The 21451-nt window shown below is 35.9% G+C and overlaps 1 protein-coding gene across 8 annotated transcripts in view; it reads left to right on the top strand.

Annotated features, from left to right (window-relative positions):
- LOC124982321 (POC1 centriolar protein homolog B) overlaps positions 1-21120 on the top strand; it is a 90251-nt gene extending 69131 nt beyond the window's left edge. For 6 of the 8 annotated variants that reach the window (XM_047548737.1, XM_047548736.1, XM_047548735.1 and 3 more), the window contains 2 exons: positions 15812-16030; positions 19634-21120. In XM_047548737.1, the coding sequence (XP_047404693.1) occupies positions 15812-16030; positions 19634-19738 (324 nt within the window). In that variant the 3' untranslated portion in view covers positions 19739-21120. Of the gene's footprint in view, positions 1-15811; positions 16031-19633 lie in introns of those variants that run through there. The other 2 variants (XM_047548741.1, XM_047548742.1) reach the window with 2 other exon arrangements.
- Positions 21121-21451: the final 331 nt, after the last annotated feature.

Raw genomic sequence — 21451 nt, 5'->3', positions numbered from 1 at the left:
TAATATAAAGTTTATATACTGGGTCCACATAGAAAACTTTTACTGGTTTTTAAATGACTTAATGAATAATAAATAGGCAGAAGACTGGCTCTCAATACCAAGCTGTGAATGCACATTATTGTTACTCTATAACCACAGTTAGCATTAACCTTGCTAGAATGTTCACATTATGTATGATGATGAATAGAACAATAAACAAATATTATGTTTGTCCTCTAAAGGATGATCTATACAGCCTGCCAGCTTTTTGAATGTATCTTTGTTAAGTAATTGTATGAATTTCTGCCTTAAGGTTACCTCTTCATAGAATTAAAATAAGTACAAAAAAAGAAGCTGAAGTCTTACTCAAGCAAGCAAAGCATGACTTACTTTCTCCATATAATTTTTAAAAATTAAACATGACTTTTAACACACAGCTCACATCTTTTGAACTTAGCACTTGAAGGGTTTTGAGAAACAGAAAACAGAGCCTTTAAGAAAGGCTAAGGAATAGTATTATTTATCTCAGGGAACAAGGAAGCATGGGAAATAATTTTCAAAAATGTATTCTAAGTAATACTTCTGATTCTGTGGTAAGTTTGTTTCATAAAAATGAAGGCAGTTGGGTGGTGGGGAGAGGTAATATCCCCTTCCTCCTGTGATTGTCCTCCCTCCTGCATGTTCTGCTCAAGGTTAGAAAATGCTGGGTTAATGGGAGTTGGTTCTGTTTATCAGGCTGAAAGTTCAGGGGTCCACAGTCGGTCTTCAGTCAGAAAGCCTTTGCAGTGAGTTGGGTGTGGTGTTGCTGCCTGTAATTCCAGCACTCAGGAGGCTGAGCAGGAGGGTCATAAGTTTGAAACCAGCCACAGCAAATTAGTGAAGCGCTAAGCAACTTAGTGAGATCCTGTCTCAAAATAAAAAGGGTTAGTGTTTAAGTGCCTCTGGGTTCAATCCTGGGCACAAAAAAAAAAAAAAAAAAAAAAAAAAAAAAGCACCCTTTTTGAAATACAAATTTTTCAGCCAGCTGTGATGGGACAAACCTGTAATCTCAGTAGCTTGGGAGGCTGAGGCAGGAGGATTTCAAGTTCAAGGTCAACCTAAACAACTTAGTGAGATTCTGTCTCAAAATAAAAAGGACTGGAATGTAGCTCAGTGGTAAAGTGCTCCTAGGTTCAATCCCTAGTACCGAGAGAGAGAGAGAGAGAGAGAGAGAGAGAGAGAGAGAGAGAGAGAGAGAGAGAGAGAGAGTTTTTTGAAGACATTCTTTGACTATTTATTTGGGTGACTTTCTAGCATAAAAAAGTGGTGATGGAATGTTTGATTTTGCAGCACACATATTAAAATTGAGGTGCAGAAGATACTTGAGTGTCAGGATAACATGAAATTTATCAAGTAGTCAATGTTTTTGGAATTGTTTTTATCAATACGCTCAGGGTCATAAAGGTGTCAATTTTGAAATCTGTAAATTTGAGGAAATACCAATAAGCATCCCAGTAAAATGTTTAATTAAACTCAAAAAGTTAATCACATAACGTATATGACAAAGCAAAGGGGGGGGGAGCCAGGATAGTTCTGAAGGTTGAACCTTGTTAAGCTCCATGTGGTGTTTCAGAGAGAAAGTAAGAATCCATGACAGAAGGCCCATGACAGAACCACACAAGTGTGAAAGTTGCTGTGTAGAAGATGACTGCAGATCTGTGGAGATGGACTAGCCACTAAATGCTCTGTTCCTTGATTGTTGCTGGGACAATCACGCATTTAAAGATAAATTAATTAAAATGCTGTTCTTTGTGGTACTTTTAGCTAGAAACAAAAAATCAATACCTGATGGGCTAAAGACTTAAATGTGAAAAGTAATACTTTAAAGTCCCCAAAAGAAGATAATGTATTTATGCATTCTGGACATGCAAGAATTTCATTTGAAGAAACACAAAATAAATCATAAAGGATAAATTTGACTGCTTTAAAAACAAAACTTTTACTTAAAAAATGCATAAAAGGGAAGGCAAACCACAGAGTAGGGAATGTATTATACACATAAAGAACAAGTATCAGTGTCCAGAATATATAGAGAACTCTCAAATATAAATTAGAAAAGAGAGAAATAGATCAATTAAAAAGTGGGCAGAGGATTTAAGTGGGCAATTTACAGAATAATTATCAATATACACATAAAATATGTTCAAGTTACTGGTAATCTAAGAAATGCACAGTGAAATTAAAGCCATGAAGTGTGGTTTCCTGCCCATAATTTTTATAAAATTTGATGTCTAATGGTCAATTATTTGTGACTTTGTAGATAAAAGAGACTTCTGCTAATAGAAGTTTAAGTTAATGCTAGCATTTTGAACAGTATCTGGTAAAACTATGACTTAGCTATTCCACACTAGCAAGAAATCTCATGCCTATATATAGGAGACATTTAAAATGTTCACTATAGCAGTCATTGTTGATTAACAGTAGAAGGAATAGTTTGTGGAATAGTCAATGGAATACTATTTTGGCAATATAAGTAAGTAAACTAGAATTCCATGCCTCACCGTGTGACAAATCTCACAATGTTGCTTAACAGAAAATACCAAAAGGTTCTACTATAATATGGTTTTATGTAAAGTTTTAATACAAGCAAAATCAGCTTCTTAGGTGTAGACTCAAAAAGGTATTCAGTTGAATTTTCTGATCTGGTGTTTGTATTTTTCTCACAACATCCCTGACAGGTGACCATCCCAAGACTATTTTAGAATCTTCCATGATGAGAAAGTTACTTTGGGTGGAATTGTCAAGACCAATTTTAGATAGACTCTTCTGCTTTTTGTCTGTTTTGTTCTGTGCTTACAGAATTAAAGCAAAACTAGAAATGTTGCTTGTAAACAAAACTGATATATTTTCATTAGTTTTTTAAAGATATATCTGAAGTCAAGTTACTGATCATCTTTACAAGTGAAATTCTTACTTTTTCATTCACATTTGTTGGAAAAATCCTTGTGTTATTCAGCAGAAGCCATAAGGTACGCTGTTACCAGTCAAAAATCATGAAGTGATTTGTAGTTAGGTGATACATGCATGCATTGCTCTCTTATCATGCTCTATGGCGTTAAGGATAGGAATTTCCAGCAGAGAGTGGCATTGGCTTTACCTTGGGCTTATACTTCTCTCCAACTACTATGTTAATGCTAGCTTTTGTGTGTGGATGGCTCAGCTCATGCAGGACAGTCAATTGAATTCAGTTCAACAATTTCTTTGTCCTGTCTCATGTATGAGGCTAGACATCTGAGAAAAAAGATGATAAAATTATGACTCCATCCTTCAAAAGGGGTTTATAACCTTCTAGGAAATACCAATATGTAGACACAAATAGAGTAAGGAGTGACAAATGCTGTACTCATGGCAAGAACAAAGCGAAGTGGCACCAGTGATTAATTCTGACTTGCTGGCCCAGACAGTGGTGGGTGGGAAAGGTAGAAGAAGGAAAGGAGAAAAAGAAAGAAATACATGATGGGTGAACTTTGAGAAGTAATCAAGCACCACAATAGTTGACTGTTCCTTTGCTAATTACATAAATAATATTAGTTTAGGCTGCAAATCTGCATCATTTCTATCTTGCTGGCTCAGCAGTGACTGAGATGTGGCGGTGTGGGGAGAGACCTTGCCCTGCCCTGCCCTATCTTGGTTCTCTCCCACAGTGGAGAATCCTTTGAGGGCAGGCGTCATACCACACTCACAGTTACAACTGGTAGGTGCTCCTTATGAGGTAGGTGCTCAGTGAGTGTGTACTCAAAAAAAAAAAAAAAAAGAATATTAACAAATTTGAAATAGGAGAGGATCTCAAAGTTTTGGGAGGAGCTGTCACTATAGACTCAATTTGCTAGAATTCTCTTGGCCCAGAATGTTAACATCAGTACCTTTTTAAATTTTATGAATTAGTATAGTGAAACTTCCCTAAGTCATGCCTCTTACTCTTCCCCTGTACGGACAATGCAAAGGAAGTGTTGGTTAGTGGGAAAGAATCTACTTACGTGAAGGTCCCAATACCTTTGAGAGCCAGAAAGGCAAATGTGTCAGCTGACTGCTGCTGCCAGGTGGAGATCTGGTACTAGTTTTCTCAGCCTATTCCCTGTTTCATTTTCATATTCTCATTTGATAGTAATGTATTTGCTGACTGATCCCCAAAATGAAGTTTATTATTTAGGCTATGTTAGAGCCCCTTTATTGCTTAGACGGTTTATGGTTTTAAATCGTTTCCCCCCATTTTCATTTTGCCATTTCTTCACTAACTACCTTGACTACAAACCACTAGAGTTTAAAGATTGATTTGTTAATTAGATTGAGTCCTTTTCCCAGGAAGGACTGGAACTGTGATTTCAATATGACCAATGATACTTGTGGCCTTGTGAGTATATACTTAGGAAAATTGTGATATGTATTAAAAAATAAATAAAACTCTCTTGGTCATAGAGAATTTGATTTCCATCTGTGAGAACAGTGATAAAATCTGTATGTAAAAAGACATTCAAGTTCCTACTAAATACTAGATATGATCCCAGCTGCAGGGATACAGTGGTGAGAGTAGTAGACATGGTACTGTCTACTGGAAAAGACAGGCAGTAAACAAGGAACAGATATATAATTGCAAACTCTGATCAGTTGCCGAGGAAATCGTCAGGATGCCAAGCTAGCAAACAGAAGGTCCAGCTTTACTAGAGTGTTCAGAATTGCTTTTCTGAAGATGTGACATTTACACTGAAATTTGGAGGCTGCAAAGGGCTCAGGCACACTAGGGTAGGGTAGCAGAGAAATTCATTGCAGACAGGGAAGAAGCAAGGAAGAATGAAAAGCTTGTTCTTTGAGCAGGAATTATTTACTTTGGGGTGAGAATGTGTGTGCATGGGCAACCATATATTGTCCCCAGTGAATGAGGTGGCTGCCTAGGATCAGGAATGCAGACTATAATCATGAGACAGGACTTCCTGGTGAGTCCTTTGTGTTTCCATACTCACCTTTACCGTGCTTTCATCCCAGTTTTTGCAGCCAGCCCAGGAACTAGGGGCCCATGTACATAAGGGCTGTATGTCACCTTCCCAGTTCCATTGTAGATATAAGATCATAGATGCTTGTGAGTACAGATAATGAGTAGCATTAAAAATTCTTTACAGTAACTTGTTCTTCCATCTGTGATTACCAGGTTTTCTTCTGGACATTTTTAGTATAGTTTTAGCTATTCTTTGTTATATGGAGTTGAGTAGTTCAAAGTGACAATAATGGGATTGTTTCAAGTGTGTGGAATTTATTCATACCCTAAAAGTCATTCCCTCCCAGGTATTTTAGATTTGTACTCTAACAAACATTGAGCATGTCCCAGAGATGGAAAATTTAGGGGTGCAGAGCACAGTTCCTTCAAGACTAAGATGGTTTTTCAAGATAAAATGTAATCATACATGGTGACTCAGGTTTGTAATCCCAGCAGTTTGAGAGGGTTTGAGAAAGGAGGATCACAAGTTGGAGGCCAGCCAGTCTCAGTAACTTAGCAAGACCCTAAAGCAACTTAGTGAAACCCTGTCTCGAAATAAAAAATAAAAATGACTGGGGATGTAGCTCAGTGATAAAGTGCTCCTGGGTTCAATCCCTACTACTAAAGATTAACTAATTAATTAAAAGAAAATATACAAGTTCATAAATCTCTGTGGGGAAAAAATGAACAAGTTCCCAAATGACCGATGACCCTGGAGTGTAAGCTACAGGAAGGCAGGGTCTTGGACATTGTTATCCACTGTGATCTCCTGCTTAGAATTGTGCCTGGCAGAAAAATATATGTTAAGGGAACAAGTGAAGAAGACCCTGAACAGACAGTCTTGGCCAAGTGGGAGTGCAGAAATGTGGTTTATATTTTAAAATAAACTTGAATTAAGAATAATTGTTGGACTGGGGAGATAGCTCAGCTGGTGGAGTGCTTGCCTCACAAGTACAAGGCCCTGAGTTTGATCCCCAGCACTGCAAAAAAAAAAAAAAAAAAGAAGAAGAAGAATTGTTTGGGGCCAAGGGTGTAGTTCAGTGGTAGAACACTTACTTAGCATGCACAGGGCCCTGGGTTCAATTCCCAACACCAAAATAATAATAAAAGAATAATAGATTTTTAATTTGTTTTCATTTAAACAAATGGTAAATTATTAAGACTATAACAAAGGGAAGTTTGAAAGTCTTCATCTTCCTAAAAAGTGATAGGGAGGATCATGGAAAATAGTGGCTTTGTTTCCAAAGTCCCAATATATGAAGTACTTTGGCATCTCTTAGATTTGTGATTAGTTATGTTTTATCCAAGTTTCATACCTGTGAGACCTTGAGCAAGCTAGTTATCCTCAGTATCTGTTTCCTAATTTGTAAAATAGGAATAGGAATTTGGAGGGACTCAGCTTTGCCAGGAAGGTAGAGAAGGCTATTACAGTCGGGTAGAACCTACCTGACAGGATTACTGTAAGGACCAAATCAGCTAATATGTGTGAATCATTTGCAATAGTGCCGAGCACACAGTGAGCTTTAGATGTTGATCACTGACATCAGAAGTACATTCCTCATGTCTGAAACAAGGTATTTTGGGAACCCCATATCCCAAGGGATAGCCAGACATTTAAAATATATTTTTAAAAATCCAGTGTGGCAATCTTTGGATTTTGTTTATTCTCTTAATAGCTTTAATGAGATAATTTGCATGCTATAAAATTCACCCTTTTAACATGTACAAGTTAATGGTATTTAGTACATTCACAAAGTTGTATGCCCTTCACCGCTAATTTTAAACTATTTTGTCACCCCAAAGAGAATTTTAGAACATTTTCATTGCCTCCATACCCATTACCAATCTTTCTCCATTCTCTCTGCCTCTCAGCCCCTGGCCACCACTAATTTTAGTCTGACTTCATATATTTGTCTATTTTGACATTTTACATAAACAGAATTCTACTGAATGTGACTTTTTGTTTTCAAGATTCATCCATGCTGTAACATGTATCAGTACTTCATTTCTTTTTGTGGGCAAGTGATAATCCTTAGTAAGGATATACCACATTTTATTTTTCTATTCGTTACCATAGGGGTAATGAATAGATAAATAAATAAATGGGGCATGTGGGTCGTTTACATTTTCTTAGATATTATGAACAATGCTACTATAAACATTCATACACAAGTCTTGTGTGGATGTATGTTTTTACAGCTCTTGGGTATTACCTAGAAGCGGAATTGCTACATAATATGGTAATTCTGTGTTTTAACATTTTGAAGAACTTTTCATCTGTTTCCCTAAGTAGCTGTTTTTTACAGTCCTACCAGCAGTGTATCAAGGCTCCAATTTCTCTACCTTCTCACTAACACGTTATTACCTTTTTAAATTTTAGTCATCCTATTAGGCATGAAATGGTACCAAATGGTATCCATTGTAGTTTTGATTTGCATTTCCCTTATGGCTAATGATATTGGTCATATTCATAGTGTTTATTGGTCATTTGTGCATCTTCTTTGGAGAAATGTCTATTCTGATCTTTTGCCCATTTTAAATTAGGTTATATGCTTTTTTATCATTGTTATAGGAGTTCTTAATATGTCTGCATGCAAGTCCCTTAATAAATATATTATTTGTAAATAAATATTTTCTTTCATTCTGTGGGGATTTTTTAATCTTAATGGTAACTTTTTAATTACATGAATTTTTAATTTCAATAAATTCAAATTAATTTTCTTTTGTCATTTGTGCTTTTGTTGTTGTAAATAAGAAACTCATGTCTAAAGTCAGGAAAATTATCTCTTATGTTTTTTTCCAAGTTTTATAGTTTTAGCTCTTTTGTTTAAGTCTGTGACCTATTTTAAGCTAATTTAGTATATGATGTGAGGTAGGGACCTAAATTCACTCTTTTGAGTGTGAATATCCAGTTTTCCTGCACTGTTTGTTGGAAAGACTATTCTTTCCCCCATTAAACTGTTTTGGCAACCTTGTTACGAATCCATTGACCATAAATTAATGGGCTTATTTCTAGACTCTGGATTTTATTCTGTTGATCTATAAGGCTGCCTTTATATCAGTGTCACATTGTTATTTATTTATCTAAGCAGTGCCAGGGATTAAATTCAGGACTTGACACATTCTGGGCAAGTTTTCTACACAGAGCTACATCCCCAGCTCCACACTGTCTTAATTACTGTAATTTTGTAGTAAGTTTTACAATTTGGAATTATGAATCATACACCATTTTTCTTCAGTGTTCTTTTTGCTGGTCAGTGTTCTTTGCATTTCCATATGAATTTTAGGATCAACTTAATTCTTCTGTTTTGATCCAGGAACATAGGGTATAAGATGTCTTTCCATTTAATAGGAGCTTTAATTTCTTTCAGCAATGGTTTGCAGTTTTCAATGTTTAAGTCTTACACTTCTTTTGTTAAATTTATTCCTAAGTATTTTACTTTTTGCTAGTATTATAGATGAAATTATTTTCTTAATTTTATGTTCAGATTGTTCATTGCCATATGGTTTGAAATTTTTTTTAAATAAAACATTTTATTGTGAGATAATTGTAGACTCACATAGAGTGATAGGAAATAAAGCAGAGAAATCCCCTGTATCCACTGCCCAGTTTTTGTCTTTCTGTTTTTTTTCTAAATTCTACAAGTTATTTATTATCTTACTTGATGGTAGAATTTGAGTGTTTTCAAGATTTTTAAAAAATTATTTTGTTAGTTATCAATGGACCTTTATTTTTATTTATTTATATGCAATGCTGAGAATCAAGCCCAGTGCCTCACAAATGCTAGGTAAGTGCTCTACCACTGAGCTACATCCCCACTTCATTCTCAAGATCTTTTTTTTTTTTTTTAACAGACTGCATTTTGATTCATTGTACACAAATGGGGTACAACTTTTCATTTCCATGGGTGTACACAATGTAGATTCACACCATTTGTGTACTTGGAGTAATAATGTCTGTCTCAGTTCACTATCTTCCCTTCCCCCAAACCCTCCTGCCCCATTTCCCTCTACACAATCCAAAGTTCCTCCATTCTTCTCTTCCCCCCACCCCCATTATGTATCACCATCCACTCATCAGAGAAAACATTCAGCCTTTGGTTTGGGGGGATTGACTTATTTCACTTAGTATGATATTCTCCAACTCCATTCATTTACCAGCAAATGCTATAATTTTATTCTTCTTTATGACTGAATAATATTCCATTGTGTATATATACCACAGTTTCTTTATCCATTCATCTGTTGAAGGGCATCTAGATTGGTTCCACAGTCTACCTATTGCGAATTGAACAGCTATAATCATTGATGTGGCTGCTTTACTGCAGTATGCTGATTTTTAAGTCTTTGGGGTATAAACTGAGGAGTGGGATAGCTTGGTCAAAAGGTGAGTCCATTCCAAGTTTTCTGAGGAATCTCCATACTGCTTTCCAGAGTGGTTACACCAATTTGCAACTCCACCAGCAATGTGTAAGTGTGCCTTTTTCCCCACATCCATGCCAACACTTATTGTTTGTGTTCTTGATAATAGCCATTCTAAATTGGAGTTAGATGAATTCTTAGGGTGGTTTGGATTTGCATTTCTCTAATTACTAGAGATGATGAGCACTTTTTCATGTATTTGTTGATCACCTGTATATCTTCTGTGAACTGTTTGCCCAGTTCCTTAGCCCGTTTATTGATTGGGTTCTTTGTATTTTTAGTGTTAAGTGTTGTAAGTTCTTTATAAATTTTGGAGATTAGTGCTATATCTGAAGTGTGTGTGGAGAAGATTTTCTCCCACTCTGTAGGCTTTCTTTTCACATTATTGATTGTTTCCTTTACTGAGAAAAAGCTTTTTAATTTTAATGCATCTCATTTATTGATACTTGCTTTTATTTCTTGTACTCGGGGGTCTTGTTAAGGAAGTTTGGTCCTAAGTCAACATGATGAAGATTCAGACCTACTTTTACTTGTATTTGGTGAAGGGTCTCAGGTCTAATTCCTAGGTCCTTGATCCATTTTGAGTTGAGTTTTGTGCAGGGTGAGAGATAGGGGTTTAATTTTATTTTACTGCATATGGATTTCCAGTTTTACCAGTAACATTTGTTGAAGGAGCCTATCTTTTCTCCATCGTATGTTTTGGCACCTTTGTCTAATATAAGATAACTGTACTTTGGTGGATTTTTCTCTGTCTTCAATTCTGTACCATTGGTCTACCTGTTTATTTTGGTGCCAATACCATGCCATTTTTCTTACTATTGCTCTACTGTAGAGTTTAAGGTCTGGTATTGTGATACCTCCTGCATTACTCTTCCTGCCTAGGATTGCTTTGGCTATTCTGGGTCTTTCATTCTTGTAGATGAATTTCATGATTGCTTTCTCTATTTCTCTGAGGAATGTCATTGGAATTTTAATTAGTATTGCATTAAATCTGCATAGTGCCTTTGTAATTATGGCCATTTTGACAATATTAATTCTGCATATCCAGGAACATGGGAGATCTTTCCATCTAAGGTTTTCTTTAATTTATTTCTTTAGTGTTCTGTAGTTTTCATTGTAGAGGTCTTTCACCTCTTTTGTTAGATTGAGTCCCAAGTTTTTTTTTGTTTTTTTTTTTTTGTTTTTTTTTTTTTTGAGGCTATTGTGAATGGAGTAGTTTTCCTAATTTCTCTTTCAGACTATTCATCACTTACAAATAGAAATGTATTAGATTTATGAGTGTTGATTTTATATCCTGCTACTTTGCTGAATTCTTTTATGAGTTCTAGAAGTTTTCTGGTAGAATTTTTTTTTGATCCTCTAAATACAGAATAATGTTGTCAACTAATAGTGATAGTTTGAGTTCTTCTTTTCCTATTCATATTCCTTTAATTTCTTTGGTCTGTCTAATTGCTCTGGCTAGAGTTTCAAGGACAGTGTTGAATAGAAGTGGTGAAAGAGGGCATCCCTGCCTTGTTCCAGTTTTTAGAATGAATGCATTCAGTTTTTCTCCATTAAGAATGTTGTTGGCCATGGGCTTAGCATAGATAGCCTTTACAATGTTGAGATATGTTCCTACTATCCTATTTTTTCTAGGTTTTGAGCATGAAGGGGTGCTGTATTTTACCAAATGCCTTTTTCTGCATCTATTGTAATAATCACGATTCTTAACCTTAAGTCTATTGATGCAGTGACTTACATGTATTGATTTCTGGATGTTGAACCAACCTTACATCCCTGAAATGAACCCCACTTGATCGTGATACACTCTTTTTAATATGTTTTTGTGTGCGATTTGCCTGCATTTTGTTAAGAATTCTTGCATCTATGTTCATCAGAGATATTGATCTAAAAGTTTTCTTTCCTTGATGCATCTCTGTCTGGTTTTGGTATCAGGGTGATACTAGCTTCATAGAATGAATTTGGAAGGGCTCTCTCCTTCTCTATTTCATAGAATACTTTTGAGGAGTCTTGGTATAAGTTCTTCTTTGAGGGTCTTGTAGAACTCAGCTGAGAATCCGTCTAGTACCAGGCTTTTCTTGGTAGGCTTTTGATAACTTCTTTTATTTCATTGCTTGAAATTGATTTGTTTAAAATGTATATGTTCTCCTGATTCAGTTTGGGAGGATCATGTCCCTAAAAATTTGTTGGTGTCTTGAGATTTTCTATTTTGTTGGAGTATAGATTTTCAAAATAACTTGTAATTATGTTATGTGTTTCAATGGTGTCTGTCGTGATATTTCCTTTTTCATTATGAATTTTAGTAATTTGAAGTTTCTCTCTCCTTCTCTTCATTAGTGTGGCTAAGGGTGTATCTTTTTTTTTTACTTTTTCAAAGAACCAACTTTTTGTTTTGTCAATATTTTGAATTGTTTCTTTTGTGTCAATTTCATTGATTTCAGCTCTGATTTTAATTATTTTCCTGTCTTCTACTACTTTTGGTGTTGTTCTGTTCTTCTTTTTCTAGGATTTTGAGATGTAATGTTCGGTCATTTAGTTGTTGACTTTTTCTTCTTTTCTTGAGTGTGCTCCATGCAATAAATTTTCCTCTTAGTATTGCTTTCACAGTGTCCCGGAGATTTTGATATGTTCTATCGTCATTCTCATTTACCTCTGAGAATTTCTTTCTCTCCTCCCTGATGTGTTCTGTTATCTAGGTTTCATTCAGTAGCATATTATTTAGTCTCCAGGTGTTGGAATAGTTTGTTTTTTATTTTATCATTGATTTCTAATTTCATTCCATTATGATCTGATAGAATATAAAGTAGTATCTGTATTTTTTTTTTTTTTGTATTTACTAAGGGCTGCTTTGTGGCATAACATATGGTCTGTTTTAGAGGAGGATCCATGCGCTGCTGAGAAGTGGTGTATTTGTTCATTGATGGATAGAATATTCTATATATGTCTGTTAAGTCTAAGTTATTGATTGTGTTATTGAGTTTTGTGGTTTCTTTGTTCAGTTTTTGTTTGAAAGATCTATCCAGTGGTGAGAGTGGCATGTTAACACCCAGAATTATTGTGTTGTGGTCTATGTGATTCTTGAAATTGAGAAGGATTTGTTTGATGTACAGGGATACACCATTGTTTGGGGCATAAATATTTTCAATCGTTATGTCTTCCTGATTTATGGTTCCCTTAAGCAGTATAAAATGTCCTTCTTTGTGTCTTCTGACTAACTTTGGCTTAAAGTCCACTTTATCTGATATTAGGATGGAAACCCCTGCTATTTTACTGAGTCCGTGTGTGTGGCATGTTTTTTCCCATTCTTACACCTTTTGTCTGTGGATGTCTTTTTCTATGAGATGAGTCTCTTGAAGGCAGCATATTGTTGAGTCTTTCTTTTTAATCCAGTCTGCCAGTCTATGTCTTTTGATTAATGAGTTTAGGCCATTAACATTCAGTGTTATTATTAAGATATGATTTATATTCCTGGTCATTGTGGCTTATTTTTGGTTTTTAACTTGGCTTGATTTCTCTTTTGATTGGTTATACCTTTAGGGTAGTTTCTCCCTTTGCTGACTTACATTGTTGTTTTCTGTTTTCTCCTCATAGAATATTCTACTGAGAATGTTCTGTGATGCAGGCTTTCTATTTGTAAATTCTGTAAACTTTTTTTTATCATGGAAGGATTTTATTTCATCCTCAAATCTGAAGGTTAGTTTTGCTGGGTATAAGATTCTTGGTTGGAGGGCTGGGGAGATAGCTCAGTCAGTAGAGTGCTTGCCTTGCAAGCACAAGTCCCTGGGTTCAATCCCTAGCACCACAAACAAAAAAACAAAACAAAACAAAAAATATTCTTGGTTGTTAACCATGTTCTTTCAGAGCTTGAAATATGTTGTTCCAGGCCCTTCTAGTTTTTAGGATCCGGTCTGAGAAATCTACTGATATCCATATTGGTTTCCCCCGTATGTAATCTGATGCTTTGCTCTCATAGTCTTTAAAATTCTGTCTTTATTTTGTATGTTGGGCATTTTCATTATAATGTGCCTTGGTGTGGATCTGTTTTAATTTTGTACATTTGGTGCTCTATAAGCTTCTTGTATTTGATTTTCCATTTCATTCTTCAGGTTTGGGAAATTTTCTGATATTATTTCACTGAATAGGTTGTTCATGCCTTTGGTTTGTATCTCTCTCTGCCTTCCTCATTCCTGATAATTCTTAAATTTGGTCTTTTCATGATATCCCATCATTCTTGTAGGTTCTGTTCATGATTTCTTACCATCTTCTCTGTTTGGCCAACTTTATTTTCAAGATTAAATATTTTGTCTTCATTGTCTGAGGTTCTTCTGTCTTGCAAGTGATCTAATCTGTTGGTTTTGCTTTCTATTGGGTTTTTAATTTGGTTTGTTTCCTTCATTTCAAGGATTTCTGTTTGTTTTTCCCCAGGATCTCTTTATAGAAATGATTTTTTGCTTCCTGCAGTTGTTCTTTTAACTGTTTATTGGAGTGATCATTCCTTGCCTGCATTTGCTCTCATCCTTTGTTTCAAGGATCATTTTAATTATGTATATTCTGAACTCCTTTTCTGACATTTCTTCTACCATGCTGTCATTGGATTCTATTAATATAGAATCTTGGTTTGTTTGGAACACTTTCTTCCCTTGTTTTTTCATGTTGTTCATGTATCTTCCCCTCCAGCAGTGCAGATCCTGGGGTATTGCAGTTTCCCCCCTATAAGCTTATAGTGACCCTGCAGGTTTCCAAAACCTCTCCTTTAAGGGAGAGATCAATAATAGCAGCACCAGGTACAGACAATATACAACCCTAAACCAATCTTGGATTCTCCACTGTTTTTTATTTTATTGAGTCATATACACATTACATGAAAGTTGCCATTTTTAATTGTACAATTCACTGGCAGTAAATACATTCACAACTTTACAATGTTGTGTAACCAAAGTTCTGTTTCCAGAACCTTTTATCATTCCAAGCAGAAATGCTCTACTTTGAAGCAGTAATTCTCCAGTATCCTTTCCTGAGCTCCTAGTAACCTCCACCCTAATTTTCATCTCTGTGAATCTACCCATTTCAGGTACCTCATAAGTGGAATTATATAATGTCTATCCTTTTGTGTTTGGCTTATTTCACTTAGCATAATGTTGTCAAGGTGAATCCATGTTGCAGTATTTGTTAGAATTCCGTTTTTTTTTTTTTTTTTTTTTGTGGAGAATAATGTTCTAAGTTAGTAACACATTTTTCTTATAGGTTTACCTGTTGATGGATGCTGGGCTGTTTTTATCTGGGGATTAGTGTGAATAAGGCTGCTGTACATCAAGGAGTGCCGTGTCTGTTTGAGTCTCTCTCTGCTCCCCGTTCTTTGGGGTATATGCTTAGGAGTAGAATTGCTGGGTCTTGTGGTAATTCTATGAATAATTTTTTTTGAGGAACTGTCAAACTATTTTCCACAGCAGCTTCAACATTTAACACTTCTACCAGCAATGTGTGAGAGTTTCAACTTCAGCTTCTCCAAATCTTTATCAATGCTTTTTATCTTCCCTTCCTTCCCTTCTTTCTTTTTCTTTCATTTCTTTTCTTTTCCCTCCCTTCCTTTCTTTCTAGATGTGAATATTTGATTTTACTTATTTGTATTTTTTTACATTTTATTTATTTTGCAGGGATAAATCCAGAAATAAATTCATTCATTTATGATCAGTTGATTGAACCCAGGGCACACTACCACTGAGCTGTATTAACCCTTTTATTTTTTATTTTTAGGCAGAATCTTACTAAATTACATAGGCTGGCTTCAAACTGGCAATCCTCCTGCTTCAAACTCCTGAGTAGCTGGGGTTACAGGCACATACCACAATGCCCAGCTGAATGTTTTTAAATTAAGAATTAAACAGCATCCAGTAATCGTTTTTTCTCCCACTGTGGTACTGGAGATTGAACCTAGGCCATTATGCTGGCAAGCACTCTACTACTGAGCTGCATCTCTAGTCTGCAACAGTTGTTTTGTTTTAAAAAATTTTTTTTAGTCGTTGATGGATCTTTATTTTATTCATTTATTTATATGTGAATACAAATTGAATTGAGAATTGAACCTAGTGCCTCACACATGTGAGGCAAGTTCTCTATCACTGAGCCCCAACCCCACCTCTGAACAGTTTTTTTTTTAACGGCATAGCACTGGTTCCTTAGACAGACATATGTGAAGTGTCTTTCCATGACAAGGGAAGATATGATTTTTCTGCTCACTGTTAGTATTGTATCCTTGTTGAAATTTCTTTATTATATTTGAAGATAAATCATTAAATCTAAGTTTGGAATTTTTAGAGGAAGAATATTTAAAACTTTTGTATATAGATATCATTTTAAAGTTTGGAAAACATAACTCTTCCTTCCTTTTCTATGATATTAAAGACAATAGAAAACAGTGGTCGAAATCTGCCAGACAAGGGTGAAGATGTCTGTGGATATTTCTTGAATCCTTCTGTAATGTCACCAGAATGTTCACCAACAACTGTGAAAAAGAAAACAGACGACTTGAGTGACTTTCCCTCAGAGAGCCAAAGAAGCATACCACTCGCTGTGACAGATGCTTTAGAGCACATCATGGAACAGCTCAATGTCTTGACCCAGGTGGGTTGGCGTGCTTTACCTCAGGGGTGAGATACACCAAACAGTCCTGGTCCAAATAGGTTGCAAAACCAATGGAGCAGTAGGAAATTTTTCATTACTAGAAAGGCAAACCCAAGGTGGCAATCATGTAACAAGCAAGATTTTGTGGAGAAGCTCCTAAATCACATGCATGTATGCATGTGTGTGTGTGTAAACACATACCCATACGTACACATAAACATCCACACTTGTTGTGCTATCTCTGGCATCCTGAGGCCACAAAAGCAATATAGGCTATGAAGAACAGTTGTGGCACTCCAGGCTATGGATATGTTTGGTTTTAGGCATTAATCTTTTACCCTTAGAATTTTTGATGCAGCGTGTTCATATTGAGCCACTAGTAAAGAAATATTTAGGGTTGTAAAAAGAATGAATTGGAAGAAACATTTATGGTTACTATGACTATCACCAATGTTTATATTTTTTCACTCTGAAAACATTCTGTCTGTCCTGTTGGACAGTCTTTCATTCTAAAGTTGCTTATTTGAGTACGGTTCTTATTCCAGGGGTACTGGCTTTGCATTCCCATTTTGAAATCTTAACCAGTCTTTTCAGGCTAATTCATCTTTACAAAAAAGGGATACAGAGGGCCTTAAACAATGTACCAAAGTCTTTCAGAACTTTGGTCAAGAACCATAGATGTAATATAAGGAGAACTGTATGGATACAACAGAGGTTTCCCTTAGCTCTGTTGATACCATGTTTTTTTTTTTTTTGAGAAGGTTTCTGTTGTTCTTCCTTGATATGTACAATATCTGTGTGTAGTATTTGTCAGAGTGGACATTGTCCCAAGTTATAAGAAAGAGAGTCTAAAGCACAAACTAACTAGAGAGATGTTGATTAGAGAGATGTCCAGAAAAAGTACTTAGAGTTGAAATATCTTCTGCATAGAAATCATCTGAATCTGTTCTCCATTCCAGCCATGCATTTTGTTACTGGGGCTGCTAAAACATGTCCAGGTCTCACCTCCAGAGTACTTTGTACTGGTCTAGGACAGGACGCTGGCATAAGTCATGTAAGCACCCCACGTGATCCTCTTTTACAGTCAGTGTGTAGACCCACTAATTAAATGAGTGTTTCTGTCCTGTATATATCTCATTGCCTTTGAAATTAAGAGGCATGCCTGTGGATTCAGTCCTGACAGATTGTGGGAAACAGTCATGTGAAAACTTGGGAGTCATTGTAGGATTTGCTCAATTAAATTCATATTAAAATCACCCATTTTCACTTCATAATATTATGAGAGAGGTAACTTTCTCTGTATTTATCAGCTATTTCTTTCCTTTCAAGGCCATTGTCCTCTCAGCTTCATTGCATATTTAGTTTTAACTGGTTTGTTTCTCACATTACCATGACTTCCCTACCTAAACTATCATCCATCAGTGTCAGATCCTCATTAGGATCTCTCCCAAATGAATCTTTCCATTCCCATTTCATGACCCATTTCTCCTTTTTACCTGCTTAGAGTAAATGATTCATTTAAGCATTATTAAGTTTCTCTACGATTTTTAATTTTGAAGGGCTTTTTTCTTCTACATACTAAAGAAGTTCGAAGTTGATAGCACATTTTCAAAAGGGAAAGAGTGAATTTGTGGGCAAGTAGCAAGTGAAATAAATATGCTTTGATTCACTTTAATTACAGGTGACTTAACACACCTAAGTTTCAGGGTGTTTATAACTGAGCTATAATTTGAATAAATGAAAATGAAATTATATTTTATATAGCAGATAAATAGTTTGCCAATGTTAAAAGAGTCAATAGCATTCATAAAGTACCTGTCAAATTGTTTAGCACACAGTACACACTCAAAAAATGGGAGAAAGTATTATAAGCATTGGTATTTTCAGTTGTCACCTGTTCTGTGGAATATGAAAGCAGAAGGTTTCAAATAATGATAAACTGATTTACCTTCAAACTATGATGAGAAATCAACTTATTGCCATGAAGTTTGTTGACTAAAATAACCAAGCATTTATACTGCTTTTCCTATGTGAACTCTACCACTGGGTAACCAATTAGTGGATGAGGAAATGGACTCTTATTTATAAATTATTCCAACCAATAAATCTTTTTTCTTCAGTATTAGGGATTGAACCCAGGGGCACTCAACCACTGAGCTACATCCTCAGACCTTTTTTATTTTTTATTTTGAGACAGGATCTCACTAAGTGGCCCAGGCTATTAAATTTTTTAAGTGACAGAATTATAATATTATCATTTGCATTCCCCATGAATTAATAGATCTAGGCACTGAGTTGTTACTACAACATTACTGAAAAGGAAACAACCAAACATTTTAAATGTGTCCTCTAAAAAAAGCATAGACTGCCACATGTAGTATTAGTAAGGAATCTATCCTGGTCAAGCCTTGGGATCCAGCTGCTAATTTTTAGAATTATACAGAGGATGGAAGAACAGGCTGAACTGCACCCTGAGCATGCAATCCCTCAAATCCAGACTGGTAGAAACTCCATGGGTTAGAATGTGTGAGTTTGTCAGCAAACTGTCAAGAAAAGAAAGGGAAAAGGTGGGTACCTGCATGTATCAGATCTTGAAAAGGACAAAGAGAAATTATAGTGTCTAGGAATGTGTATCTGGGAAATAAAACCATAAGGAAATGCAAAACAGTGATTGTGAAGGTCTAGATAGTGGCCATTGCAGAGTTGGGGAGTGGGGGCGATCTCAGGAGGCTCATGGGAGGCACTCTGGGGTGGCTGGCAAAGTTCTAGTTATTGAGTGAGAGCTATGTGGGAAATGCTCAATGTGCATTCATTTGGTGACACGTGTTTTACGTAGTTTGCTGAAGAATCTGATCTTGTTTCTAAGAAAAAGTTTTCTATTAAAAAATATAAAAGATTGAAAGTAGTCAATATCACAGAAAAATTAGATTTCTGAGTGTAACATATACACGTAGGTTTGTATCCTAAATGAGCATATGCGATCACCCACCAGAGGAGGAGGAGTAGCAAAGGCCCAGGTCCTGCGAGCCCAGCACTTGCTTCCCCACTGCACATGTGTCTCTTTGCTCAGTGCTTTCAGCTTCGCTGTGAGCTTCGGCTATATTGCATGAGGGATTAATGGCAATTATGGTACTTTCAAAGTCTTCCAGTTATCCAACTCTCTGGGATGTGATGTGTACGACGTGCCATGGATTGGATGGTGACAGAATGGTGCGAGATGATGTTTCAAGAGCACCTACCTGGACCAAGCATGTGGCATTGCACCCCCGCCGTTCCCTAGGCTACCATGTAGCCCGTGACTCCACTTAGGATTCTGCATGTGGCCTCTTCCCTGGCTTTGAGGCTTCATAAGATCAGCAATAAATCTGCAGAGGCCTGAGCTTTTATTCCTTTTTCCTATATGCATTAGGTTTTTTGTTGTTGTAGTTGTTTTCTCAGTCTCAAACCGCTTGATAGTCCTTCTAGGGCTCATTTTTGAGCCAACTTTTTGGCAGAAAGTTGATGTCCCTACCCCGAAGAGGATCTCCTATGCAGAGATCGCTATCGCCATCCTAATCCCCAGGTGACGGTTGGGCATTGATTATTTTGTCCTCCCTTTTGTAGACGGTTTCCATTTTGGAGCAGCGACTGACTTTGACAGAGGATAAGCTGAAAGACTGCCTTGAAAATCAGCACAAGCTTTTCAGTGTCGTCCAACAGAAAAGTTGAACAGGAACATGTGAGCAGGACACAATCAGCGAACAGGTCCTCGGGAAGGCAGTGCAGAATGCTCAGCACACCTCACGCGCTAATTATCATGGCATTTCTTCAAAGGGTGAGCGACAGAACAAAAGGCAGAAAGGCATATTTAAGGACTAATTTAAACACACAAATCAATGTCAAGGACTAATTTAAATTGCTACCAGTTATGATTGCAGTAATAAAAAGTGGAAGCATCCAAGTGACTCTGCATTTTCCCACATGTTATTTTAAATGTCAGTTTTCATTTTTGGTCCAAATCCTGCCAGGAAAATAACCAAATCTGTGTATTTCATTGCTAAATCATTTCAGATTGACCATGTTCAGGCAACTCCTTAAAGTAATCAATGTATTTCTTTAGTGAACATTCTTGAGGTGAAATGATTCACTCACTCTAAAACAGTGTCCTAAATGGAGGGAATGAGTTCTTGATCTGACTTGCATTTCTTTCAGTTAAAAAGAAGAATCCTCTTACTAATGTCTTGAAAAGATGATCTAATAAAAATTCCTAGGCCACAGAATTTCCACAGCAAGAATACACTTATTTTAATTAGCAACAGTACATATATGTATATATAACTTAGAGTAGTGGGTTTTTATTTGATTTATTGTGGACATTGTGTATCATTTGGCCAACCTAAGGAAAATGAAGAGTTAAAGCATCTGAAGCACATGTATCTTTTCTATCACAGGTAAAAGCAATGAATAATTTAGGTTGTACTGAACCTGTGGTCACGATTCACAAAGATCATGTTTGTGTGATTTCAGCATGCTAAAAGCCAGAATGATGCAACAGCTGTATTTAAAAATATAGACACATATGGCAAGTGAATAAGTCCTTTTTTATTTAAAAAAAAAAATTTTGGTTCATCTTTTTTTAATGAATTGTGATTTGAAATAAAATGAAAATGAACCAGACATTCTAAAAGATCTTGAGTACCATTTAAGAATTCTGTTTCATCTTAAACAAAATGAAGATTAAAATTAAAAAAGCAGGCAAATTGATTGAGCTGGCTTTTAACCCGCATTAAGAACTAAGGTGGGAAAAAGCAGATCATGTTTATAAGCTCTATAATGTGGGGGAGATGCTATCTGGGTTTTGGAAAGGAAGATAAAGCCCTATTTATGTGGGAGTCTATCTTTAGAAATTTTTCTCAATGGTACCTATGAGTAAGTTTTATTTTTTACCATCTCATTGTGTGTCGTGCCTTTTGATTCTCCAGACATTCTCAAAAACTTAAAGACCAAGTGACAATGTATTTTTATAACTTTATTGAGAAGACCAAGGAATGAAATGTCATAACAATTTTTGTTTACTCTTTTTTATGCTCAAATAATAAAGATGTTTTTTCTAAAAAAAAAAAAAGTAATTCCTTTTCTTTTTTAAATATTTTAAACCCATAAATAACTAGTTTCCTTATCATCTAGCTCACTCAGTCTTCAGTGAACCTAATGATCTGTGGGAGAGCTTGTTCACACCATTTCTTGAGTTTATGACCCACTAGGTTGGTGGCTCCTTGACTCACATCTCCAACAGGCTCATCTGTGGTGCTGCTGCTCTTGGGCTGAGGTCCACATTGTATGAATCATGGAATTATTAATTATTTAGAGAAGTTTCAACCACTTCTTACAAAAAACTTTTACAGTCAGCACAGACCTTTATAATGCTGATACAAATGAAAA

The sequence above is a fragment of the Sciurus carolinensis genome, chromosome 4 (genome assembly GCF_902686445.1).
Source record: "Sciurus carolinensis chromosome 4, mSciCar1.2, whole genome shotgun sequence".
NCBI classification, from domain to species: Eukaryota; Metazoa; Chordata; class Mammalia; order Rodentia; family Sciuridae; genus Sciurus; species Sciurus carolinensis.
The sequence above is the reverse complement of the archived record's forward strand: the minus strand, read 5'-3'. Positions and strand labels throughout refer to the sequence as shown.